The 23,404-nt window shown below is 39.3% G+C and overlaps 1 protein-coding gene across 2 annotated transcripts in view; it reads left to right on the top strand.

Moving 5' to 3' along the window:
- Positions 1-245: 245 nt before the first annotated feature.
- The window catches only part of RGS7 (regulator of G protein signaling 7), a 177,506-nt gene continuing 154,347 nt past the window's right edge, over positions 246-23,404 (top strand). For both annotated transcript variants that reach the window (XM_088143962.1, XM_088143954.1), the window contains exons 1-2: positions 246-305; positions 1,430-1,556. In XM_088143962.1, coding sequence (XP_088000088.1) covers positions 1,479-1,556 — 78 coding nt within the window. In that variant the 5' untranslated portion in view covers positions 246-305; positions 1,430-1,478. The remainder of the gene's footprint in view (positions 306-1,429; positions 1,557-23,404) is intronic.

Here is a 23,404-nt window from a genome sequence, read left to right as displayed (position 1 = left end):
TGACAGGCAGCCTCGCTCCATTCCAGGGAGGGAGGGAGGGAGGGAAGTGCTCTCGCCGCTGCCGCTGGCTCCGCTTCAGCAAAGCTTTGAGGGAGTTGCAAGCGCCGGAGGAGCGGCGGCGGCGGCGGCAGCGGCGGGAGAAAGCAGTGCAGCGTGTGTGCGCGCTGCTTGTGTGATGAACGAGTCTCGCTTCCTGCCGTCTTCTGCCGGCTGACACCTATTGCACGGGGCTGGGTGGGTGGGTGGTCCAAGCAGGCGAGGAGAAGAGAGCTGCCGCTGTGCGCCGGGTGACCTTGGCCCAGGAGGTAAATAGCGCCGGGAGGCGAGAAGTGGGGGAATTTTGCCTGGCTGGGTAGGCGCGGGGCTTGCGTGCGTGCGAAGCCAGCAGCGGCCCGGAGGAGGTGGTGCCCGCGGCACTGTCCGCGGTGCTGAAATCGCAGGCAGCGTCTCCGCTTTCACCGCAGGGCAAAACAATCTCGCGCCTGCCATTTGCTGCCGAAAGGCACAAAGCAGACGCCCGCCTAAGAAAGCTGCTGCCGGGAGGAGACGGCGGGAGGAGGAAGGGAAGGGAAGGGAAGGGAAGGGAAGGGAAGGGAAGGGAAGGGAAGGGAAGGGAAGGGAAGGGAAGGGAAGGGCTGCATAGGAGAACTGTGGAGCCAAGCCGGCGAGCCAAGGACTGCCGAGCAACCTTTGTGTTGTTACTGTTCGGGCTTAGAGGGGCCAGGGCCGCTGGGAGTCGAATTGGGTCCTCCAACTTGCATGAGAAGAGCGAGGCGCAGAGCGCTGGCTTTGCCTCGGTGAGGCGACCGGGTCGTTGGACAGTGAGGTGGGAGGGAGGAAGAGAACAGGTCCCTAGATGGGTCCTGGGAAGGAAAGACGCGGTTTCGAAAGCAGGCACGTGGCTGACTGTCGCAGAGTCAACGGCGCTGGGTCCTTTCTTTGTTTTTAACGAGGCACCAAAGTAGCTCCACTCTGAGCAAAGCCGCGAGGAAGCGCTGGAGCCTCTGCGTGGCAGCGCCACCGGTCTTGGCTGAAACTTAGGGCGAAGGTTGCAGCCCAGTGGCCGGCTTTGTTTTGGCGGGGCGGGGGGGGGGGGGGGAGCAACCGTTGCTAGAAAAGATGCTTACATCACTGTGATGCTGGCTCTAGCACGTTGATGCTGAAAGCCTCCTGCACGGCCATTCAGGCGAACTCTCTGCTGGGTTAGCCAAGAATGGGATGGCAAGATGAAACTTCTAGTGGCTGCCGGATGGTGCTGGAGGGGAAATAACTGCGTTGGTCCAGGGCACAAGTTGGGGCAGGGCCACAGGGCTGAGTGAAAAGGACATTTCCTGTTAGGGAACTGGGAGAAAGTTAGAGCTGTCCACTGGAGACATGGGAAGGTGGTTGCCAAAGAATACCTGACTGAGGTCACTTTCATTCTTCACAGAGGCTAATTGCTCAGCAAAAAAGTTACCAGGACCCCCGGCCCTTGAGTCATGGCACAAGGAAATAACTATGGACAGAGCAGCAATGGGGTAGCTGATGAATCCCCAAATATGTTGGTGTACAGAAAGGTAGGCATCTGGACATTGGCAAATAGTTTTCTTCTCAATTTCTTGCTCTGGCAATGAAATAACCACCTTGCAGTTCTGAAGCACAGTTATGGTGTAACAGTGATTAATTTATTTTTTTACATTGATTGGCTCCCTTTGTTTGAGAGCTGAACACAAGATACATAGAGGTCTCCCCCTCCCCCCGCCGCAGCGACAATCCTGGGAGTAGGTAGGTTTGAGAGAGAGTGACTGACATACAGCGCGTATGAAAATACCGTGCTTCAATCAGGATAGCTAAAAACCAAGCCTTCCATCTGTGCTGCTCAGTTTTTCTGAATGGTGTGTATAACGGAAAGGGAGAAATCAGCAGTGTTTAAATTCTTGATTTCATTCACTCTTCACCTATACATTATATGGAAATGCAAAAACATTTATTGTACACAAGATTCAGTTTGTTAGAAGAGCTGGAACACCTTAACAGTTTCAGTGTCACTTAACTGCTGTATTCTTCAACAGAGCTTTTAAAATTATTACTCTGATATAACTCCTTTTGTTGGAAACTGATGTAAGATATATACTGAATAGATGAAGATATATGGCATGTAATACAAAAACCTATTTCTATGGCTGATGATCGTGAAACATCTTCAGTCCAGTGTTTTTTGAAAAAAGAACTAAATAGATATGTATTATTTAAAACAATCTGTGCATGTTCACAATTCCTGTGCCACTCCCACTCATTTTTACTCAGCTTGCGCTACATAAAAAAACCCCTCAACAGCTACATTAGCACAACATTTTTGTTAGATTTGTGTTAAATTCCATTTTGTGGGGAAGGTGGCTTAGGGTAATATACAAATTTAGCTTGTTTGGTTAGCTTATGGCTACAATATTTGGTTTAATTTATGTACAAAAAAGCCTCTCGCCAACAACAGTGGGTGAGCAAGGAAGTTAAGAGTAATTTGTGAAAGCAGAGGAAATATCCAAAGTAGCTTGTGTCATGTTTTTACAGATAGGTTTTTTGATAGTATAGTTGTAATGAGAATTATATTAAAGAAACTTTTAAGCATTGGGTTATATCTAACTACACCTTTCTGTAATGAAAAGCACTTCTACTAGTGCCAAGCAGGGCACCTGATTTACAACAGTCTTTTACTTATTGCAGTCCTATGTGCCCCAAATATCATCTGTTGATCCTCCTCTACCAGCATTTTGTTCTGATAAACTTTCATGGGACAATTGTGCTAGTTGTTACAGTGCTTCATCAGTTAGTCCTGAGAGATTTGTCCTTTGGAGCTAGCATCCATTTTATCAGACATGATCATCGGTTCGACAAGACTATATGTGATGAAGTGTCATATACTTCACAATAGTTTGTTTAACTTACTCAGTTGATGATGATGCATTGATGATGTTCACATAGGCTTGTACTGAAATATGTGGCTATAAATACGGTATATTCCCAACAAGAATGAAAACATCAGTGGTCATATTGTTATTTAATTGTTATAGAAAGGCTAACAGAGTTGTATTATATGCATAAGCAAAGTAAAACAAAAAGAAAGCTAAAATTAATAGTGGAAATGTCATTGGTATGACACCCAGGCATCAAATGGACCAAAAAAAGTTTTAAAAGGATTTGCAAAAATACATTTATCATTATCATTTTAAATAAGGTTGATTATTCTGGCGTTTTTTTTTTTTTAAGCCAGTGGTGCAATATTTATTTTAAAAAAATAAAGCATACAAAACAGGCAAAGGATCCAGGTCAGCATAATAGGGATCAAGCAGTTCAGGTTAACAGGCCAAAGGACTAACTATCATGAAAAGATCACCGGTGAGGATGCTTAAGGTGGTTCCCATGATGGAGGGCAAAGTTTGGATACAGCAAATAATAATAATAATAATAATAATAATAATAATAATAATAATAATAAAAATCTCTTTGAAATCCTCACCAAATGTGCTTCAGACATTTTCAGGAAAATAACTTAAATAATATCCAAAATACTGTAAAGCACATGCAGGCTGAGATAAGAGGAGTTGCTCCTGCAAGTAAATGGTCTCAAGTAATTTAGAGCATTATGGTGCATTAAAGGTCCTACAAGGCAACCTTGGAGTCTTGTATACTTCACAACTGACCTCAGCTATGGTGCATCATCTTGAACCAGCTAAAGGTTATGAGTGTTCTTCAGAGGCAGTGCATGTTAGAGAACTAAATATGTGTCACTGCCACCACAGTCATATCTGATATGCCCAAATAATTATTACCAGTCTCCTTAAGTCTGAAGAGCTAAAGAGTTCCTGTAACTATAGCTTTACCTGCTGGATAAGTAGTGGTTGTGGGACAGGAACAGAAAGTTTGGAGTAAATAAAATCAGTGGCAGAAAGGATGTGCAGAAGATGAAAATGTCTCTCCTCACAATGCTCATCTCCCACCCAAGATCTCTCGTGCTGTCATTGTTTACTTGGGAGAAACCCCGCTGGGAGAGAATGATTCTGCATCATTAGCTCACATTCATCCTTTACTTTGAAAGTGTGAATGAAGCTCTACTGTTTTGCACAGAAATTCAACTGCCAATGCCTGTGAAGGCAATACTGGACTAGAGATCTGAATTCATATCAGGTACTTAAAATGTTAGGAAACTATGCAGCAATTTTGCAGCAATTTTAATATATATTATATCTATCTGATGGTAGAAGCCCCTGCTTGTTCTTTCCCCTCCATTCTTTCCTGAACATTCAGAATCACATCACCACTTGTAATGGGCCTTGCCAGAATTAGCCCTGATTTGCAGTCCATTGCTTCTGCTGTTTCCTCAGAGGCTTTCCACTGGGTTTGTGGTGCTGCCGCAGTTGGAATTCTTTCCGAAGGGCTTTCTCACTTGCATTCACCAATCTTCCTGAATCCCACTTGAGGGACACAAAACCCTCATTTTGGTATATGCCACATTAGATAAACTTTTATTTCAAAGCTGAAGATGTTTGGAAGCTTGTGCCTGGAGGGTAAGTTTTTCTTTTAAAGAGAAGAACAACAGTTGCATTACTGTGATAAAATGTTATCACGCTGGTAAAATAATGCACGGCTCATGCTGTTCTGTCTTTCAAAAACATATTTATTCTTTGCTCATAGTTTGGGAGGACATAAACATCCTAAGACTATTTCTTTCATTTCCTACTAAATTCACTTGAATGAGTGAAATGGACTGAGTTATAGGAATCGTGAAGCTGCTAAGTGCTAGGGTATAATTTTTAATTTGGATGGAAATCTCATCTATTCTCCCCATACCATATACTTGCAGGCATCGCTGAGAGCTGAATATAGACAAACTATAATTCCTACATGTTAGGAACTTTAGAATTCTTCTTTTGACTGGTATGTTTTGGGTAGCAAGAAAAATAGGACAGCCTTTTACTGTTTTTTCTTCTTTAGTGTTGATTTATAGTGACCTTTTACTCCACTGAAAATTATGAGCTCTGATTTATGATTTTGTTTGCTATTCTATCAGCTATTCAAGCTTTTTCAACCAAGCTCTACATTTTTAATGGCAAGGCTGCTCTTACTTGTTTCATTAATAGCGTCATTGTCAACTGTAGCCTTGGTTTACACAGAATTTGCTGCCACTGAATGTGTAGGCAACAGTGTTACAGAGAATATAAGCCTATAGAAATCAATCAGCTTAAACACATTTTAATTCCTAGTGCCTTAGTGGCCTCTTAACTCCATGCCAAGAGTAGGAATTATAGTGACTAAACATATTAATATGCATTGTCTGCCAGTAGAGTTAAAGTCGTGGAGTCCTTGGTGCTCTCTGAGCTTGATTGTTTGCTTGCAGATGTTACATTACCCAGCTAGGTAACATCATCAGTACACTCTCTGATGATCAGTTGCACTGATGATATTACTTAGTTGGGTAATGAAATGTCTGCAAGCAAACAATCGAGCTCAGAGAGCACCCAGGACTCCACAGTTCAACCCGAGCTACAGATATTTTCTTCTATCGAGAGTTAAACCTACCTGGCTAGGAATTCTGGGAACTGTTGTCCCAGTTGTTATAATGTTGCTTGCTTTTCTGTTATTGGCCATTTTGCTGATGGACTGTTTAAGGCATTTTACAAGCCTTGGACCTAACCATTCGTCAATTGAAGAAATAAGATTAGTCCCAGAAGAGGTCTACCCACAAGCTGGATCCTATGATTATTGTTTTTAAGATTCTACATAGATAACTAAAGAATGCTATGAATGAAAGAGGGCAAAGAGTGAACCTGTTGATTTAGTAGCTGCTGATCTGTAGCATCCTGGGTTAGCAAAACAAAATTCTCCTTGGCTAGTAGATGAAATCTTCATTGCAACTTTCAAAACAAGTTACATGGCTTATTGAGTGGCAAGTTCAGTCTTCTGGACCAGCTCCAGGAGTTGGAGGTGGACGGCATGGTGTTGTGCTGGTTCTCCTCCTTCCTCCAAGCCCAATTCCAGTCAGTGTTGATGGGGGAGGAGAGCTACAGCCTGCGGCTCCTACCTTTGTGGGGTGCTGCAGGCTTGGTACCTCCTCCCCTCCTGTTTAACATCTACATGAAGTCCCTGGGTGAGATCATCCAACAGTTTGGGGCAAGGTATCACTGGTATGCTGATGATACCCAGCTTTACATCTCCACCCCAGGCAACCTGAGTGATGCTGTGGATATCCTACTGCAATGCCTGGTGCAACAAGCTTCAGCTCAACCCAAGTAAGACTGAGTGGCTTTAGGTGTTTCGATCTTCTGACACTGGGGATCTTCCATCTTTGGTTCTGGATGTGGTGGCATTACCTCAGACAGACCTAGTGTGCAATTTGGGGGTCCTCCTGGACTCACAGCTTCTGTTCAAAGAGCAGGTGGCAGCCGTGGCTAGAAGGGCCTTTGTACACCTTTGGGTTCTGCCCAGTTACACCTGTTCCTGGACTGGGAGGGCCCACTCACAGTCACTCATACCCTTGTGACTTCCTGTCTTGTCTACTACAATACAGTCTACATGGGGCTGCTGTTGAAGAACATTTGGAAGCTTCAACTGGTGAAGAATGCAGCAGAATGGATAGTAAATGGTGCCGGTTATTCAGTGTGACACCGCTACTTCATGAGCTGCATTGGTTGCCAGGGTGCTTTCAGGTGCAATTCAAGGTGCTGGTTGTCACCTTTAAAACCCTTCATGGCTTGGGGCAAGGTTACTTAAGGGACTCTCTGCCCAGTTGTTTCTGCCTGTGATATACTGTAGTTTGATAGGATGAACATTCTTTAGGTTCTGGCAGGGCCAGAAGACAAGCCTTTTCTGCCATAGCACCTGCCATCTGGAATATTCTCCTTCTGGGGATTAGGTAGGCCCTGACCCTGATGGCCTTTTATAAGGACCTAAAGACCTGATTCTGTGCCCAAGCCTGGGGTTAGGGTTAGGATATGAAGGGTCCCGTCTCCTGATTGTGCAAATGATTAATGACTGTAGTATTTTTCTCAGCTGCTATGTATTTTAATTTTTGTAATTTTTATTGTAATTGTTTTATTTTTATTTTTAATATTGTTCACTACTCTGAGTCACTTATTGAGATAGGTGGCTACATAAATTGTTAAAATAAAACAACAATAAAAGGCAGTGCTAAAAAGTGTCACAGCAAGAATAAAAATAAGCCTGGGAAAATGAAACCTCTTAGTCAGTGACAAAAGAGTTCCACAAATGGGGTACCACAATTGAAAAGACTTGTTCCTCTGTTGTCATATGCATGAATTCTGATGTGTTTTCATTGTCCATTCCGAGTTTTAAATTAGCAGCTTTGTTTCAAACTAAGTTTCCAGGTTCCAAATTTTCATCTTCAAAGCAACATAATCACAATCTGATTTACCATTTCACAGATTTAAACATCTAATTTTGTATATGTGTATACACAAGCACTTATATATACATACAAAGATCCCAAAGGCCCACCACATTGGAAGTGTACTAGGTTGGGTTATTTAATTAGAGCCTATGATCTATGAATAACAATGGTTTTGGAGACCCTTTCTGGAACCTTGGAGCTTCTCTTGAAGGAAATAGGGCAGCCTTTGACCTTGTAATTTTCCTTCAAATCAAAATTAACTTCTTGATATATAACTAATGTGATTCTCCCCATTCTTTAATAATCTGTGTGGCGTTACTCCATACTCCATATCCAGACCCTAAGGTACCTTTCTGTTATCTCCAAGGCTGATTGCTTCCTATAATTTAACTTGATAATAGACAATTCAGAAATGAATGGAAGACAGGAGACTGAATTATCTGTGGTCACTGAATGGTGACTTTGAAATTCATCCTATGAGGTCTTAACACTGGCAACAAAGAGAATACAAGTTGCTAGAACTGTTATAAAAGTGTAATGTCATAATTTGCAGCATTAGATGAATGAAATAGTTGTATAATCCAGTGATGCATGTCAGTGTACCACCATAGATATCTGGACAAGGAAATGTAGAGAATCATTGGCTGTAAGATAGTTGACCCAGAGATCACCTCTCCAACTTACCTACCTCAAGTCCATGTGCCAGTAACACATGATCAGGGATGTACTGAAAAATCATTGATTGCTATGTTTACAGTCTTCCCAACAGATATAAATAAGGTTAAGAAACTTATTTTCCTTTCTACTGTTGGACACCTTTTCTTATCCAGAATAGATTTAAAAAATGTAGATAATTGTATAGGCCATACCCAATATACATGTTTCTGCCCTTTTTAACACACATTCCTGCAGGGGTGGTAAAAGCCAAAGTGGACACAGAGATAGCATGCCTAAAGGAGACATGTTTTGTGGGATCTCTCTAGAGCTTCACCTTGATTACAGATGAGGAGAAGTTCATTAACCTTCCAGTCAGCCATTCAGATGGCACTGTTGAGGGGTCTAATTAGTTTAATTCCAAACAGACAGGGCTGTTTAGGGCTAACTCTAACTCCTTTAGATTTAATTGGCTTGGTCAACTAACTCAGTGTTCTTTACACCCCATGACCTAGTTAATGTGTTGTGCAAATAAAGATTATTCTGTAATAGAAACAAGATGGTGATAGATGGATGGGAGCAGATCTGAATCTGTCATGCGTGCCACCTGGGTGGCTCTTTGACCACAAGACTACTGATACTGGCGCTATACTAAAACAAACAGGTAATTGCCATTAACAAGTATCATTAGAGAATGGATTTCTAGATGTTGTTTCAGAATAGACCACACGAACGATCACATCCATGCATTTTTAATCTGTATACTTGTAGATGTGTAATTTTGCAAGATGACATAATTTAATAGCAGTAAATATGAAGAAGCAGACTCAAAATATTGCACCATTACATCTCCTAATTTCGTATGGTACATACATTTTGTCTAATGCGTTGTATCTAAAGTAGGTTTTGTGTGTGTTCACCTTCAGAATGTGGATGCGATTGACGTTATGGAAACAAAAATGATACTAGTTATTCATGTAATTAACATTTGAATTATAATCATTGTTTCCATAGTTCTACAGGGATTTCTACAGGGATGGTGGAATAAAAAAAGGGTGCTCAATTATTTGAAGTTAGAGATCATTATTTGGTTTGAAAGATTCTGTGTGGGCAAGATAACTGAAATCAGAAATGTGCCATGTTAATAAATTTGCTCATCTCAAAACAAGCTTCTGAAGAGAGTTTTCCCCCCCCCTTCAATTAAAGTGTTTAGCCACTAAAATGGAAAGGCTAACAATCTGGTATTTTAGGAAGATCATTCAGCTGTTCCATAAATAGCTCTTAAGCTTAGTTTCCCATATATAACAGTCTGAGAAATTCATTTCTAGTGTTTAGTCCCTGGTGTACAGTAGTTATTTTGGAATGCTGCCATGGTTGTCTATATTTTAAGACTTATATTAGTATTCAAAATTTATATATTATTTGCCCCGAAAAGGGGAAGGTTACATCTTCATATCCAACAAAATAATCTGAGAAAATGGAGAAAAGCCAAGTGTATATATTACTTGTAGTTCTAAATGTGTTTTCCCCTTAAAAGAAAAAGGCATATCTAATTTTCTATTTTTTCTTGCAATCATTGCCTAAATATGGAAGAATTCTAAAATCCTATTTGCAACCCATTGCCAATAGTTTTTTCCATTCATGATCATTTCTCCAAGTTCATATTATTTCAAGCGTTTTAATGGAAAATGAAAGCTATCATGTTCTCTCATCTGTTCTTTCATGTGCAATCTTATGCAGTTTATGAAATTGTACAGAACAAACCATGATACTTTACCACAAAGGAAATAGAGCTAAATGTAAGCATGACAAGAATAGGACCTTTGAAGTGATGATGTTCTTTCTGTGAAAGGTGTCTCTCCCCAGAGAACCTCACCTGAAATAGTTCTTTGACCCTAAGTCATTGAGTTTTCTAAGCATTAAAAACATTTTTTTTGCACTTGTAGAACTTTGTGCTATTTATTTGGCTACTGATTTTATGGTGGTTTTATCTGCTGGAGATTCAATGTTGGTTTTATCTTGCAGTTTTATCTGTAAGTTTTTAATTAAATGAATGCTGCCCCATTCAGATTTTGGTTGCTGGTGGACAGAGGTTCATGTGGGGATCGGATTAATATCCGGTGAATGAGTTCTGCAGCTGAGTACTGGATAATTATGACCAGGGTGATGTTTAGTCTTCCCTAATTGGTGCCCTTCAAATGTGTTGGACTACAGCTCCTATCATCCCAAATTGTTATGGCTACCTATAGGGTATCAGGTTGGGGAAAGCTTGCTTATGATCTGCCACTGCTTCTCTCCCTGTGGAGATAAGAATGAAGGTATTTAAGAGCTTTGTACTTGCCATTGTGCACAAATGTATTTCCCTGTTTCCATAAATGGTTAAAAACTCAGATATGAATGGTCCTTGAGTTCTTTTGTTTGTATGAATGTGTTCAATATTTAGTGAACAATAAGTATGTCATTCCATTGAGGGACAGCAGAACACTTTTTTCCCCTCACCTTTGGCCATATAATATACTCAACCACTTTTGTGTAGTTTAGTTCAGTGCTTCTCAACCTTGGCAACTTTAAGATGGATGGACTTCAACTCCCAGAATTCCCCAGCCAGCACAGGGAGCTGAAATCCACCCATCTTAAAGTTAAAGAAGCACTGGTTTAGATAACCCAGGCGAATTCCAGCTCACTGCTTTTGTTAGGGAGATGAAAATAGGGCTGGCTTAGAGACTCAGCGACTCTGTTCTGTCCTATATATTTGCTTCCATCTGTTACAAATAGGGCACCGATTTGGATGTCAAAAATCATAATATGATGGAAGAGTGGTTGTCTCAAACTGTAACTTCAGCTCATGGGGAAGCCAGTACTATTGGCAGTTTTGGAATGAACTAAATGAAACAAAACAAATCAAATGTTTATTTCCTGACTGTATTGAACATTCCTCTTCAAAAAAAAAAGAGTGATAGTATGGACAGAAATCATAGGCCTAATGTGCATATACAGACATGTCATTGATTTTCTGTACTATAATTACTGGAATGGAATCAGAATTACTTCAGCTTAAAAGCATTATCTAGGTTCATTAATGGCACCGGTCAAAAAAATGGTTTATTTGCTCTTACCTTAGCATGATATGTGAACTCAAGCATGATGGCATAGTGTTTTGTTGCAAGTTCAAGCCAGGCAATTATTTTTTTCCCCAACAAATCATGGTTTAAAACTTCTAGCTTAGTATTATGTCTGCATTCAGCTGCTGTGCTTGTGATTCCAGTGAATGTTTAGTTAGAAATCTTCTATCTGTTCTGCCCCATTCACTTGTGTAAGTTATTCATGTTTAGCCACCAGGCAACAGAAGCACAAATGAGAACTAGCCCACAGCCAATATTCAGTCTATTGTATCACAAATGATGTTTCACTTCTAAGGCTTTAGTTCATTGTCAGGTTCCATGCATTTATTTTTACCTGGTGTAGACTGGCTTTATGAGATCAGAAATTTAAATGACCCATACATGTAAAATTAATTGCAATTCAAAATGTATTCTTGCTTAAGTCTGGCAAACCCAGTTTCCTTGCATGCTGATTGTGAATGAGTCATAATTAGCCATAATTTAATCATCATGAAAAGAAATGCTTGCATTATAGTGCATTTGCATTCATAATAAAGTCTTTTTCTCAGCCAATTAATATCTCTTAGGACAATTGTTATTGTGAAGTATGCCATTCAGAAGTTAAATTCTACCCTGATTGTATTCTTTTTTTGTAGACAAGTTAAAAATAAACCTGATGTTCCTGGAACTCCTGAGATTTCATTTTTAGCAATAAAACATCTACAAAATTGCTTGTAGAATTTAACTAGATGTTAACAGTTAACAGTTATATATCTGTGTACTGTCAGGTACCCAGGTATATATCTCATTATATGGAGATTTTTTTTCTAGTCACAATATATATTGTATAATCAGAATATAGGGTATGAAATGTTTTTAAAGCAGGGAACAATAATAACTAATATCTTTCCCTTTTTCATCTAGACTTTCTCCACTTAGATTTTTAGAAATCACTCAAATTACATCTGGCATTTTTTATGGGCGAAAATAATGTTCTACTTTTGGATGCTACTTCCTTCTCTCTGATTTTTAGTTATATTTCCAAGGGTGAAATAACACTAGTCACCAATGCGATAGAAATTTTTCCCCAGTATTTAGTATGTGGATAAAACATTTTCAAAGAACAGGAGAAAATAGTTTCAAGAATATCAGACCATTTCGTTTGGCATAGAGTTTTTAAAAGTGTAATATTTTAAAATTATCTATAATAATTTAAGAATTGCATTGCTGAACTAAACCAAGGACCAGTGTTCTGTTTTCAGCTGCAGTTGACCAAATGCATCTTAAAGTTTATTAAAGATACCCATGGTTGTTTATCTCTAGCATTTGCTGTTGCTATGTATTGCTTCTCTCTCTGGAGGTTCTAGGTAGCCATCATGGTTATTAATAGACATATTCACCCATTTAACCTTTAATTCTTTAAGGGTAATTTCCTAAATTGTTGACCACCACTGTTTCTAGTGGATTATGTGATCTAACATTTTTCGTGTCCTTTTTGCCAAATTGTCAGTGCTAATAAATGTAATTGGATAAAACCGAGTTCTAAAATTTCTATTTTCTCCATAATTTTCACCCTTTCTTGGGTGGCTTCTTCATCCTGAACTTTCCCAGCTATAAACACTTTAAGTTATAGGAGCAGTGTTTGAATCCATGTATCATTTTGATTGCCTTTTTAAAAACTTTTCCACCTCTGAAGTAGTTCTTCTTTAAGACAGGGCTGGAATAACTGCACACAGAATTCCAAATGAGGTGGCAGCAAAGAATTAAATAAAGGGTCTATGCACTCACATTCATCCAATTCCTTGACCTATGCAACTTTTAATAAGATTAATTTATAATTATATCCCTATAGTTTAGCACTTGGATATTTGCATAGTATTTGCCTTGTACTGCTAGGACCTGGGTCATTCAAAGAAGCTGAATGATGGGAGAAGGAAGACAAACAGAAGAATGTACAATTGATTCTACAACATATAATGGTAGCTGCCAATTTGAATGGCTTTAAAAGGGGCTGAGAGAAATTTATAGATGATAAGGCAATTAAGGAGGACTACTAGTCAGGTTTTCTGCACTTTACCTCCAGTATTGGAGGCTGTATGCTTCTGAACAACAGTTGCTAGGAAACATAAGTAACTGGTATTGCTTACAGAAGGATGCTGTTGCATTCAAGGTTGGCTTATGAGCTCCTAGTATGTGTCTGGTTGGCCATTGTTGGCCATCTGGCTAGGATGTTGTTCGGAGTTGGGCCTGGCTAATACTTGGATGGGGAACAGCCATCCAGGGAATACCATGACTGTAGGCTTGACTGAGAAATAAAAGAAAAGGAAAACATCCTGGAAGATGTTGCCAAGAAAGCTACATAGATACGTCCATGAAATCCCTGGAGCTGTGCTTATCTCAAAGAAGTCGTCACCTTGTTTCAATGGGTGGTAGCAGCCTGCTAACCTTGTCTGAGCTCAAACGCTATGTGAGGCTGGGCGTGGTTAGTAGTTGGCTGGGAAACTAGCAGGGAATACCAGGGCTGTAGGTGGGCCTGGGAAGTAGGAAAAAATATTCCAAGAGATTACCGCTGCAAACCATTTCCACGTTGCTACAAAGAAGTGATGAATGTAGATGTGAATATGCCCATGAACTCATCAGGCGTCAGTCAAACTTTGCTGTAAAATAATGCATATTTTCCTGGGATAAAATTCATATTTGCAGTTTTCTTTATAGATCATATCAATTATGTTTACCTCTCTGAGATATTGCCCCAAATCATTGTAGATGGAAACTCTCTTTATGGGATTCTGCTTCTTGGCCTGAAACTCTGCCACACACCAGTTTTATTTTGTGTTTAATCTTTCAACACCTGGACATTATGTGACATCACCAAATTTCATCTTGTGAGTGTTGAGTTTCAGGATGCTATTTACAGGTTCCAGATACTGCAGAATTTAGCAGAGATATTTGAAGATTGCTTGTTTGATGAATATAGTTAGACAATTATAACATTTTGCATTGTTTTGTATATATCTGTCTTTGCAATCAACTTTACTTCAACCCTCACTCTTACACTTAATCAAAATAGGATTTGTAGTCTTAATTCTTGAAAATGTAGGGTAGGAATAAGGTAAACCTCTACCTGTTTTCTCAGAAGTAAGAATACAGTGGGACCTATAGTGCAAAATTCCATAGCCCAGTAAGAATAGCACCACGAGATTATGATTATAGCAGTTGGTTATGAGGATCTGCTATACGATACTCATGGATATTGGTGTGAATTGGAGATGTGAAGAAAGTAGAATTTGTGGCTGCTTCTGTTTCTCTATCACAAATTCCTCTGTGAAGAATTATGTGTGAAAAGCAGAAATATACAGGATCCATGGTACAACTCATCTGGAAAAGCCAGATGGCATTTGTAACAATTTTCCCAATGATTTGGCATTTTTTACCCTTTCATGTCCTTTAAAAAAAAATCTGTGGAAAGCTCATATGCTGAAATGAGCAAGTACAATGGAGGTACTGACCTTTTATTGATAGAATGAAAGTCAATATCTTGCTTCTCATACAGAGTGACCTTCCTTTTCTTCTTAATGCCCATAAATGCTTCTATTCAGCAGCTAAAATGCTTTCATCAGGACAATTCCCCCTTCTTTGCAAATGAAGGATACTTAAAAAAGAGGGAAAATTTAGTCCAAATATGAAATGTTGGAAAATAAATTTAGGAAAAGGAGATTGTATAAAGTGAAAATTTGTAAAAAGTTTTTGCAAAAATTCCAGCCTGAGAAATGTTAGACATTTAACAGGTCATTAAACACGGTTACCTTTAATTCTTATGGCTTGATTTTGCTTGGAACAATGATGTTATTTCAGATGAACCCAATTCCTTTTAAAACAATGGTTGAATAAATTTGCCTCATTTTATGGGTGGCTCAAAGCAATCAAATCCGATGTTATTTATGGCAAAGTTACTCCAATTATTATTGCAATACTGTAATTTCTTCTTAGATGAGATCTTGTGAGATTTTAGGTTTGAATGCCAAAATCGGGTGAGATGCTGACAATCTCATGTGAGATTTGTTGTTTTTACATGATGCTTCATAAAATCTTGGGGATGAGACTTCTGGCAAGGTTTGACAATCTCCTAAGTTTGGGGCATTTTAAAAAAAATTGCTGCCACAGAAGGTGATGTAATGACCCCTTTGTCTGAAAAAGTTGCTAATCTTTGATGCTTTTAAATTTATGATGTAATTTGCATGCACCTGAATTCAGACTGCTAGCCCAATATTGTGGTACATATTGATGGTACATATTGATGGTACCATAATTTCTTCAAGAAATCCTAGAAAATGCCTTTAATTATTTTTTTTAAGTTATAATATTTATTGTATAATTTTAAGAGTGTTTACTCAATTTAATTCTCACTGAGTTCACTGGATCTTATTCCCTTGTACACTTGTTTAGCCTAGACACTTTAGGAATTAAGTCTCATTACACTCACTAGAACTGAATCCAACAGTCAGTGTCTTGAGTTTATATTTTAATTGAATTTTCTCAAGACTTTGTAGCTGAATGTTCCAAAATTCAGTTATTCTTTAACATCTGGGTTTTCAATAAAAAGACTATAACATTGCTGTCCTGAACAGGTCAATTTTGTATCAGATGACTCTGTCTAAAAGCATCTTGTGCTATTTCCCAACCTGTAGTTTGGGAAATAGCACAAGCTGTATGAAATTCTGCATTTTCGTATCTAGTTTTTAAAAAAAAAATTAAGCCAGTTTTTTCAAAAATTCCTGCTGCAAAATGATATGTTGCTAGTGAAATTATTCCAGCAAGGATGCTTATAAGGTTTCTGTTATGTTGTCAATTTTTTTTTAGCTATTTTGATGAAACTAAAACATTCTGAATTCTGTTTATATATTTATTCAGCTATGTGTTTCTAAAGCAGAGAAGGACATTTCAGGAGGAAGACAGTGCAAGCATCTTAAAGTTCTGTTCACCCTGAAATGTCTGCTTAGATACTAGGTTTGCTATTTGCCCCTTGCGGCCCCTGCTTCTGTCCTTTTCATACAGTGCAAGATATTTAGTGGGAAAGTTTTATGTACATCCCAAATAAAACAATAGCAAAAACTTCAAATATGTATTTTCTCAGATCTTTCAAGCAGAGACATGTGACAATTCTCTTTTTCTGCTAAATTAAAAAGTTTTGTTGTCATTTTTCAGTTTTTAAATAATTGTACAATACTCGGAGAACCTGTTTTATAGGTGTCTTGCAAATATAAATAATAAACTGAACAGATGGAAATGGTCAAACTATTATACTTTTGTGTGCTTATCATAGTTGTCCAAGTAAGATATCTGAGATTTCACTGATGTGAACAATAAAAGGTAAATGGCATGTTCCTTCACTTCTTAGACAATAAACAGCTAGAAGTGTACAGTACAATGTTGGTGAACATAGGGTGATGTAATTGGTTCTCAGTGTAATTAACCTGGCAGTTTCTATCTGGATCTGGCTCATTTTCATTTGCCAAACTTCTGAGCACATCTAGGATGGTCATGGATCCTAGATGTCCTGTAAAAAAACAGCCTCTCCATGGGGTACATTCCAGAACAAATGCAATACACTGTTCTCATATTGCAGGCCAGAATGTATTGTAGTTGTGAAAGAAGGACTTCAGGCAACTAGGGTAGTTCACAGTGAGTATTGCAGATCAGACTCTTGAATGATTTTCAGCAGCCATACGGTATCATCCTAGAGCACCATTAGATACAATTGCTTGTTGGAAGTTAGGCTAAAACATGCAAAAGCACTGATGACAACTTCATGGTTATCTTTTGGTTCTGTTCATACTGCAGATGAGTTAGAGAAAGACATGTATATATAACGTTCTGCACCGTTATTTATTGTTCTATACATATTGCAGGGTGGACGGCTATGCTGAGGGAATCCGGCAGATACCTGGCAGTGTCCATACTGTAGGCTATTGAGGTTGACTTTCTTAAATTGTCCCCTCCCAATCTCTTAGTTTAAGCAGAGCACCCTACTGCACACAGAAATCTCAAGCCTGCTGTGACATGTGAATCCAGACTAAGTAGCCATTAGTCCATCCAGAAAAAGAGGTGTCAATCTGAAGTAGCTGCACCATAGAACTACTTCTGAAGTAGTTTCTCCACTACTCCTATTCTCTTCTGCACATTTTTTGGGTTGAAGATTGGTCTATTTAAGGACAAAGAAGTTGAGGGAAGAATTAGCTTTCAGCCACTCTGCATGTGAAGACTCTAACTCCATTCATACCAAAAAGTACCATAAAAGAGTCTCCTCTGATCAACCACCACAAATATGTTTAAGATACCAACTTTGAAGGAAGGCAGTTTGTCACATAATTTAATGCCCTTGGAAACAATTTTACAAGTTGAAGTAGGCAATATAGTTCTTGGGGTGAATTAAATAGTCTTTTTTTTTACAATTGACTTCTGTAGCATCATGATTCTGATCAGAAACATTATAAGTGATGTAAAAAAGCACTAACCTGTATCTACTTACTTGGAAGTTCAGCATCCTCAAAATTTAGACAATGGTTGTTGAGAACAGTGATAAAAAATGCTGTTCCCACCCATGAAAATATAAATTAAGACCAGAATTGTCTGGTATGAGAAAATGTTGAAGCAGAGAAGCTTGTTTTTGGTCTCATAACTTTTGTGCTGCCGTGAGATGTAGTTAAAACAACTTTAATGCATGTGTCAAATGAATAAAGACAAATGAATAAAGTGTTATTTATGAACCACGGAACATCATTTTTTAAAGCTGCCAAGCTGTCACTGCAAGCAGGAATTAATACTAAACAATAGATTTTTAAAAAGACATTACAAGATATTATTTCAGAAACATCATAGCAGTAGCACAAATCCATAGAAGACTTTCTCAGTCTGATATGCTCCATGTGCTGGCCAAGACTTAGGAAAACTGAGGTTTAAGACGTATGAATGGCACTTGGTAAGGAAAGGTAGGTCTAGAGTTAGCTGGAATTCATTTCTTTCTTTGCAAATCAGTATTTGCTGTTATTGTAGTGGCACATAGTCCTGTCTGTGGTCTGATAAATTTAAGGACAACTAAACCTTATCTGAAGATAATGTTTATTAGTCAACTTTAACATGAAGAGACTGACACACACTTCTCCCAAATTAGCCTACTCAGTTCTACTTTTACATTTGAAATGAACACTTTCTGTAGTTTTTCAAATTGGGACAAAAAAACATAGGCACAAAGCAAGGAAGCTGATTTTTCCTGAAATTTGTTTAATAAATATAGCACTTCATTTCTGGGTACTTTTTCCTTTTTTATCTTATAACAGACAAACAAGTCTCTGGATTGTCCAGAATTCCAGGGAAGCCATGGAACAGACTTTTGTCCTGTAGCCTTATGAGCTGATTTCCTTTGCTGAGTACTTTCAGTTCCCAGCATTAGACAAAGTATAAGAATATACTTTGATGTCTTCTTAATGCCCTGTATCTATTTTTGGCCTCTTTGGGGAAAAGGTAATATATTGAATTGCATTATATAGCTTTTGCTGCCAAAATCTGCCTTTGAAAACTAGCAATTTCCAGTTACAAGAATGTGGGGGAAGTTGGATTAATAAATATTGACAGCACTACACATCCTAATTTAGGTATACTTGGAGATCCATGCAAAGTATAGAGTTGAGCAAGCAGAAGGCCAGTCCTCATTGAGGGTTCCCTGAGTTAGGAAAAGCAGGTGGGTCAAAGGTTGGCTTGTAAGCAGATTGTTTTTTTCAGACAGTGCTCTCAGAAATGCTTGCATTTTTTTTCCCAAGTGTGCTGCTGGAAAGCTTGGGAGAAAAAATTAAGTGGTACGATGGATTACAGGTAGTCCTCGATTTACGACCATTTGTTTAATGACCATTCAAAGTTACAATGGTGCTGGAAGAAAGTGACTTACAGCTGATCCTTGCATTTATGACTGTCACAGCATCCCTGCAGTCATATAATCAAAATTCGGGCGCTTGGCAACCAGCATGTATTTACGATGGTTGCAGCATCCTGGGGTCATGTGATCACCATCTGCAACCTTCCTAGGGGGCTTCTGACAAGTAAAATCAATGAGGGAAGCTGATTCACTTAACAACCACATGATTCGCTTAATGACTACAGTGATTCACTTAACAACTGTGGCAAAAAGGGTTGTAAAATGAGGCATGACTCACTTAATGACCACATCACTTAGCAACAGAAGTTCTGGTCCTAATTGTGGTTGTAAGTCAAGGACTACCTGTACTCTTTTCTATGATATTGCAATGATGCACTTCTTAATTTACAATTCATTATACTCTTTCAAGTGCATGGAAGTTATAAAAAGTGAAAAAAGCTGCAAGAGAATATAATATAAGCCACCCTTTGAGCATCTGCAGTTTAAAAAAAAAAAGCAGAATGGTGGCCCAAATAAATGAAAATTTGCAAGAATGAACAGGATGGTGATTGATATGTGGTAACATAAAAATTCTGGTCACAATTAATACAGCTATATAAGGTCAGATTGTGCATACCTGAAAAATGTTTTAAATATTGTGAAACTGAGTGTGAATTTGGAATTCTACATGGCTCTTTCCTATCATCTGGGTATTGTCCAGATGTCTGAAGCCCAGATATTGTAGCTCTCTGAAGGATGGCAAGCCAAGTGGTTTTGGAGTATACTAAATGGAAAATTCCCTTTGCTTTGAAATTGCCAATAAAGTATAAGTAACAAATGATATCAAGGCTGGCTCCCTGTAGCAGCCATTGCTATTAAGAGATGGCACCTCACAGCTGGAGCAATATACAGTGATTCTGCTAACCAACTTCTTTATATATTGGAGTTCTGTGACACAGAACTGAAAATGTTTACTGAGTGACAATGGCAGGTATTAAGTGCACAGTGCACAAGGATGTGGATCAATGCTGGCTATGTGAGTCTCCTGAAATACTTTCTCCTGCAAAGAAGGAAGAAGGCAGTCATAGGGTGTAAAGCAGTTCTTTATTTCACATGAAATAGAATATTCATCTTTTCTTTCAGGTCCCTTGATCTGTTAGTAAAAAACTTGATTTCCTAATTGGGTATGCTGTCACACTTTTTAAAATATCCAGTAACTAATAATCATCCCCTAAAACCTGGGGTTTGATGCTGGCTTGTGAAAAAAGGGCAAGAAACAGATTTGTCCTTCTTTACAGATGTTTTGAGGATCTGCTGTTGCTTTCTCTTACAACTGCTTTGGAGGGGATAGATTCTTCTGTGGGGAGAATCCTTCACTAATATTAGCAAATATTAATTTTAGTTTTAGAGAAGGGATTCTCCACAGTAGGAGAGAAAAGAATTACATTCCTTCTGTATGCCTGGTCTGAGATCAGTTTGTTATCAATACTCTAACCCTAACCCTTGCAATTTGCATTTGAAAAAATCTGGAAGAAGAATTTAATCTCATGTATCGTTTTACCTCTCATCCCTTAGCACAGTGTTGTCCAAACTTGGCCACTTTGAGTGGACTTCAACTCCCAGAATTCCCCAGCCAGCATGGCTGGCTGGGGAATTCTGGGAGTTGAAGTCCACTCATCTTAAAATGGCCAAGTTTGGACAACACTGCCTTAGCACCTCCTTCAACCCATAACATGGAACTGTTTTGAACAGAAAAGATAAGAACCTGGCAGTGAGAAAGCAGATGGGGCCGAGTACATTAAAGAGATAGGGATAGTGTTTCTTGTTCCTGGGTTGCAAAAATCTGGGTTGCAAAAATCTGTACACCAACAAGATGGTAGGAAAGAGATGCCAAAACACTTTTGCCATGTAGTGGTCATCTGCATTTCTGCAGCACCAGTAAAGAGGTGGGTGAAATACTTCAGATAGTGAGCTGAGCACCACTAATGTAGCACTCTCAGATCTGGCAGCAAAAATCTGGATGACCCCCAGAAAAGCTTGAGAGCTTTGTTTCTGTATAACTCTAGAGAGAAAGAGCACTACCATAACCCATCTTCTTTACAGATTTTTTACAGTCATCATCCTGAATGATGTTAAAATGTGGACTTGATTAATGACCAGAAAAGGCTATTTCTTTGGATGATTATAATTCTCTTCTTGGTACTGTCTGCGTCCGTCCCTATTAACATTGCAGTAGAAACTCATCTGGTTTATCTAGAGGAAGCTCTGTGTGCTCCAGGGAAGCAGAAGGCTTTGGCAGTCTTCAGCATGCAGCTGCCACTGTCGATGGAAGCTGGCAGGAGTTTCCTTCTCATGATGCCACACGTTGGGAAAAACACAGGGACTTTGGTTAGCATATCTGAGAAAATGCATCCTATGTAGGGTTGAGTAGTGATGGGAACAAACTTAATCATTATACATCATAGCTATATGCATGCATGAACACTACCCTCTCTTCTTCATGAGCTTATTGTGGGAAGCTGTTGCCATGTGAGTTTCAATAGCTGGCTTAGAAACAGCCCTCTCCACAACACATCCCTCTCAAAAGGGGCATGTGTTCAGTTTTGCTGTACATTCAATGTCAATTTGATGCAATCCAATTTAGTTGAGATCTATAGTGGAAGGCATTCCAGATAGGCATTGTAACACACAATGAGTGATCTTTATGTCCTATATACAGTGCATTTCGAAAGTATTCAGACCCCCTTCACTTTTTTCAATTTTGTTATGTTGCAGCCTGATACTACAATCATTCAAATTCACTTTTTTCTCATTAATCTACACTCAGTACCCCATAATGACAAAGTGAACACAGAATTTTAGAAATGTCTGTAAATTTATTAAAAAGAAAAAACTGAAATATTACATGTACTTAAGTATTCAGACCCTTTACTCAGTACTTTGTTGAAGCACCTTTGGCAGCAATTACAGCCTCGAGTCTTTTTCGGTATGATGCGACAAGCTTTGCACACCTGGATTGGGGGATTTTCTGCCATTCTTCTTTGTAAATCCTCTCAAGCTCAATCAGGTTGGATGGGGACCGTTGGTGGATGGCCATTGTCAGGTCTCTCCAGAGATGTTCAATAGGGTTCAAGTCAGGGCTCTGGCTGAGCCACTCTAGGACATTCACAGAGTTGTCCCTAAGCCATTCCTGTGTTGTCGTGGCTGTGTGCTTAGGATCGTTGTCATGTTGGAAGGTGAACCTTCAGCCCAGTCTGAGGTCCTGAGCACTGTGGAACAGGTTTTCATTGAGGATATCTCTGTACTTTGCTCCATTCAACTTTCCCTCAACCCTGACCAGTTTCCCAGTCCCTGCTGCTGAAAAACACCCCCACAGCATGATGCTGCCACCACCATGCTTCACTGTTGGGATGGTATTGGGCAGGTGATGAGCAGTGCCTGGTTTCCTCCAGACATAACGTTTAGAATTGAGGCCAAACAGTTCAATCTTGGTTTCATCAGACCAGAGAATCTTGTTTCTCACAGTCTGAGAGTCCTTCAGCTGCTTTTTTGCAAACTCCAAGCAGGCTTTCATGTCTTTTGTACTGAGGAGAGGCTTCCGTCTAGCCACTCTACCATAAAGCCCAGATTGGTAGAGGGCTGCAGTGATGGTTGTCCTTTTGGAACTTTGCCCCATCTCCACACAAGATCTCTGGAACTCAGTCAGAGTGACCATTGGGTTCGTGGTCACCTCTCTTACTGAGGCTCTTCTCCCCTGATTGCTCAGTTTGGCTGGGTGACAAGCTCTTGGAAGAGTCCTAGTTGTGCCAAACTTCTTCCATTTGAGAATTATGGAGGCCACTGTGCTCTTGGGAACCTTCAGTGCAGCAGAAACCTTTTCATAGCCTTCCCCAGATCTGTGCCTTGCAATAATCCTGTCTCTGAGCTCTGCAGGCAGTTCCTTTGACCTGATGGCTTTTGCTCTGATACAGTATGCATTATCAGCTGTGAGGCCTTCTATAGAGAGGTGTGTGCCTTTCCAAATCATGTCCAATCAATTTAATTTACCACAGGTGGACTCCAATCAAGGTGTAGAAACAGCTCAGCAACTATCAAGAGAAATGGGAGGCACCTGAGCTAAATTTCAAGTGTTGTTGCAAAGGGCCTGAATACTTATGCCAATGTGATATTTCAGTTTTTCCTTTTTCATACATTTGCAAACATTTCTAAAATTCTGTTTTCATTTTGTCATTATGGAGTACTGAGTAGATTAATGAGGGAAAAAAAGAATTTGAACAATTGTAGTATCAGGCTGCAACATAACAAAAAAGTGAAGGGTGTGTGAATATTTTCGGAATGCACTGTAGATTCATGTATATG

Source organism: Python bivittatus, unplaced genomic scaffold (assembly GCF_059951505.1).
Source record: "Python bivittatus isolate LINGU-HERP-01145 unplaced genomic scaffold, Pbiv_v1 ctg000020_np1212, whole genome shotgun sequence".
Lineage (NCBI taxonomy): Eukaryota > Metazoa > Chordata > Lepidosauria > Squamata > Pythonidae > Python > Python bivittatus.
This window is presented reverse-complemented; position numbering and strand designations above follow the sequence as displayed.